The sequence below is a fragment of the Nicotiana tabacum genome, chromosome 5 (genome assembly GCF_000715075.1).
Source record: "Nicotiana tabacum cultivar K326 chromosome 5, ASM71507v2, whole genome shotgun sequence".
Taxonomy (NCBI): domain Eukaryota; kingdom Viridiplantae; phylum Streptophyta; class Magnoliopsida; order Solanales; family Solanaceae; genus Nicotiana; species Nicotiana tabacum.
Window position 1 is genome coordinate 22438750 of NC_134084.1, and position 3984 is coordinate 22442733.

Here is a 3984-nt window from a genome sequence, read left to right on the forward strand (position 1 = left end):
CATGTCCATTCTGTCGGTTATAAATCGTACCCTTTTGGGAGGTCCAATGGCACAGAAACACCCATGATTTCAATGGAGCAATCCAAATGGTGCAGAGAACTCTCAAAGCTTCCAGAAGCAACAAATATAGGGTCCATCCGGATACTAGAATCCAAACCATGGTCAATCAAACTTCAGACCTTATCAGCAAGCAACTCCGTATCAGCAAAGGCCTCAACAAGCTCATTCAAGTCTTGATGATCTTTTGTGTAAGTACATTAAGGTCACTGATGAAAAGATGGAGAGACAAAATTCATCCCTCAAAAATCTAGAAATACAGTTGAGCCAATTGGCAGCTCTTGTTTTAGAAAAGATTCAGGGTCCCTTACCAAGCAATACAGAGAAAAATCCAAAAGAGCATCTTAAGGCCATCACCTTACGGTCAGATGGATTCAAAGATGATTAATTAATTCCAGACTCAATGCAAAGATATTTGGCCAAATCTGGTACAACACAAGATGATGATCCTATCATCAGAAGAGAAGCTGAAATACTAGAAAAAGATTCTGAAGATGAGGAGATCCAACCAGAACAAGTTCAACCAAAAATCTTACTACAGGACAAGAAGAAAAACTGATTGAAGTGCTGAAAGCACACAAAAGGAGCCTTGGGATGGACTATAGAAGATATCAAAGGGATTAATCCAGCTGTTTGTACTCATAGAATCCTTATGGAGGATAGCTACAGGCCAATAGTCCATCCCCAAAGGAGATTGAATCCAGCAATGCAGGAAGTAGTAAAAAAGGAGATCATAAAGCTTTTGGTGGCATGTATTATCTATCCCATTTCAGACAGCCCTTGGGTAAGCCCAGTTCAGATAGTACCAAAGAAATGAGGTATGATTGTTATAAAAAATGAAAGTAATGAACTCATACCTACCTCTACCATCACAACATGGAGAGTCGGTATTGATTATAGACGTCTCAATGATACTACTAGAAAAGATCATTTTCCTTTACCATTTATTGATCAAATGTTGGAAAAAATTGCAGGATATGGTTTTTACTGTTTTCTTGATGATTATTCAGGGTACAACCAAATACCAATTGCACCTAAAGATCATGACAAAACAACTTTCACATGTCCTCATGGAACATATGCCTATAGGAAAATGCCATTTGGTCTATGCAACGCCCCTGCTACAATTCAGCGTTGCATGTCAGCAATTTTTTCTGACATGACTGAAAAATTTCTTGAAATTTTTATGGATGATTTTACACTCTTTGGCAAAACATTTGAGAATTGTCTTCATCACTTGACCTTAGTTCTTAAGAGATGTGAAGAGGCAAACTTGATTCTTAATTGGAAAAAATGTCATTTTATGGTTATTGAGGGAATTGTTTTAGGACATAACATCACTGCTAAAGGGATAAAAGTTGATAAGGCTAAAATTGATCTTATAGCAGGATTACCCCCTCCCACAACTGTTAAAGGCATCAAAAGCTTTCTAGGTCATGCAGGTTTTTACAGACGGTTCATAAAAGACTTTTCAAAGATTTCAAAACCGTTGACTAACCTTTTGATGAAAGATATTAAGTTTGATTTTTCAGGTCATTGTTTGAAAGCATTTGAGACCCTTAAGGAAAAGCTATCAACTGCCCCTATAGTTGTGTCCCCAGACTGGAATCAACCTTTTGAGGTCATGTGTGATGCTAGTGATATACCAGTTGGAGCTGTTTTAGGCCAGAGAAAGGATAAGATCTTTCGTCCCATTTACTATGCTAGTAGAACAATGAATGAGGCTCAACTAAATTATGCCACAACAGAAAAAGAGTTACTAGCAGTAGTATTTGCTTTTCATAAGTTTCGATCTTATTTGATAGGAACCAAGGTCATTGTTTTTACTGATCATGCAACTTTAAAATACCTCTTAGCAAAGAAAGATGCTCGACCTGTATTGTTAAGATGGATTTTACTTCTACAAGAATTTGACCTTGAGATAAAAGACAAAAAGGGAACAGAAAATCAAGTAGCTGACCATTTATCTAGATTGGAAAATCCCCCCTTGAGTTTAGCGAAATAAAGGAAGAATTTCCTGATGAACACATTTTCTCAGTTAACTCAATTGTGACTCAACCACCTTGGTTTGCAGATATTGCAAACTACTTGGTTGGAAATGGACACCCCAAGATCTCTCTTACCAGCAAAGAAAAAAGCTTATATCTGATGCAAAGTATTATTTGTGGAATGAACCTTACTTGTTTAAAAATTGCGCAGATAATATCATTAGAAGATATGTGCCTAAAGATGAGATGAGCAAAATTTTATATCACTGTTATTATGGAGCAATTGGAGGACATTATGCGGCAAATCGAACAGCCTTTAAAGTTTTGAAAGCCGGATTTTTCTGGCCGACTCTCTTTAAAGATGCCGGAGCATATGTTGCACAATGTGGCAGGTGTTAGAGAACAGGTAACATCATTAAGAGAGATGAGATGCCATTACAATCAATACAGGTATGTAAAATATTTGATGTTTGGGGAATAGATTTCATGGGTCCTTTTTCTTCTTCTCATTCGTTTGAATATATCCTTGTGGCCGTGGATTATGTGTCAATATGGGTTGAAGCCATCCCCACAAGGAAAAATGATGCTCGAACTGTGTGTAATTTTCTCAAGAAAAATATTTTTACTAGATTTGGCACACCACAAGTCATCATTAGTGACCAAGGGACTCATTTTATGAATAGACAATTTTCTGTTTTGCTGACAAAATATGGTGTGACTCATAAAACAGGAACACCATATCATGCTCAAACTCAAGGGCAAGTTGAAGTTTCCAACCGTGAGTAAAAAAGAATTCTAGAAAAAACGGTTGGAATCTCAAGAAAAAATTGGGCTTTAAAATTAGATGATGCATTATGAGCATACCGAACAACATGTAAAATGCTAATTGGAACATCCGCATATAGATTAGTCTTTGGGAAAGCTTGTCATTTGCCAGTTGAGTTAGAACACAAAGCTTTTTGGGCACTAAAAGTACTAAACTTTGAATTAGCCTCTACTGGTAAAAATAGATTTTTGCAGGTTAATGAGTTGGAAGAACTGAGATTAGTAGCTTATGAAAATGCAAGAATTTTCAAAGAAAAAACAAAAATCTGGCATGACAATTTGATCCGACAGAAAAGTTTTCAAGTGGGAGATCAGGTACTTCTTTACAATAGTCGACTCAAGCTATTCCCAGGAAAGTTGAAATCCAGGTGGACAGGTCCTTACAATGTTACAAATGTAACTCTATATGGTACAATTGAAATTCAACAAAATAATGGCGGAGACAAGTTTAAGGTAAATGGACACAGGCTAAAAATGTACTTTGGAGGATATTTTGAGGAAAATCCATCGGTCACTTTGATAGATTGATGAATTTAAAAATTAATAAGTCAAGCTGATGACGTTAAACTCAGAACTATGATACTCTACTCGTAGCCATTGAGGGTGAAGCAATGGAGCCTCATAAGTCCGATACAGATTTGGGTAATTAAATGCTTAACCAATATCCAGATTATTGTATAACCGGTACATCTCATAAAGGCCTCTACAAAAACAATGTCACCTACACAGGAGTAATTCCATGGTGATCGGTATGCCTAAGTAACTAGTTGGTTAGCCATTTAATAATTCAATTCGAATGTTGGCACAGGCAAATTTTCTGGTTTATATTCATGACCAACACTTTATTACTGTTAAAGTGTTAAATTAGTTCAGTCTATTACACATAGAACATGTGTGGTCACAGTTTCTTTCAAACTTTCTTCTGTGATTGTAAATTTGAAAGTCAAAAAGATTTTATTTTATTTATATATTCTTATTTTCAATCTATATATATAAAGTATTTTCTAATATATTTATCTATGCATAACTAATTTTCTTTAGTTTATAATCATCTTTTATTCGGATTTTCTAATATATTTATCTATGCATAACTAATTTTCTTTAGTTTATAATC

At 35.5% G+C, this 3984-nt stretch overlaps 1 protein-coding gene across 1 annotated transcript; it reads left to right on the plus strand.

Moving 5' to 3' along the window:
• The first annotated feature begins 2406 nt into the window (after positions 1-2406).
• Positions 2407-3398, plus strand: LOC142180717 (uncharacterized). Its single transcript, XM_075252778.1, has 2 exons — positions 2407-2451; positions 3066-3398. Exons 1-2 carry the CDS (start codon positions 2407-2409, stop codon positions 3396-3398), a joined length of 378 nt encoding a protein of 125 aa, XP_075108879.1.
• Positions 3399-3984: the final 586 nt, after the last annotated feature.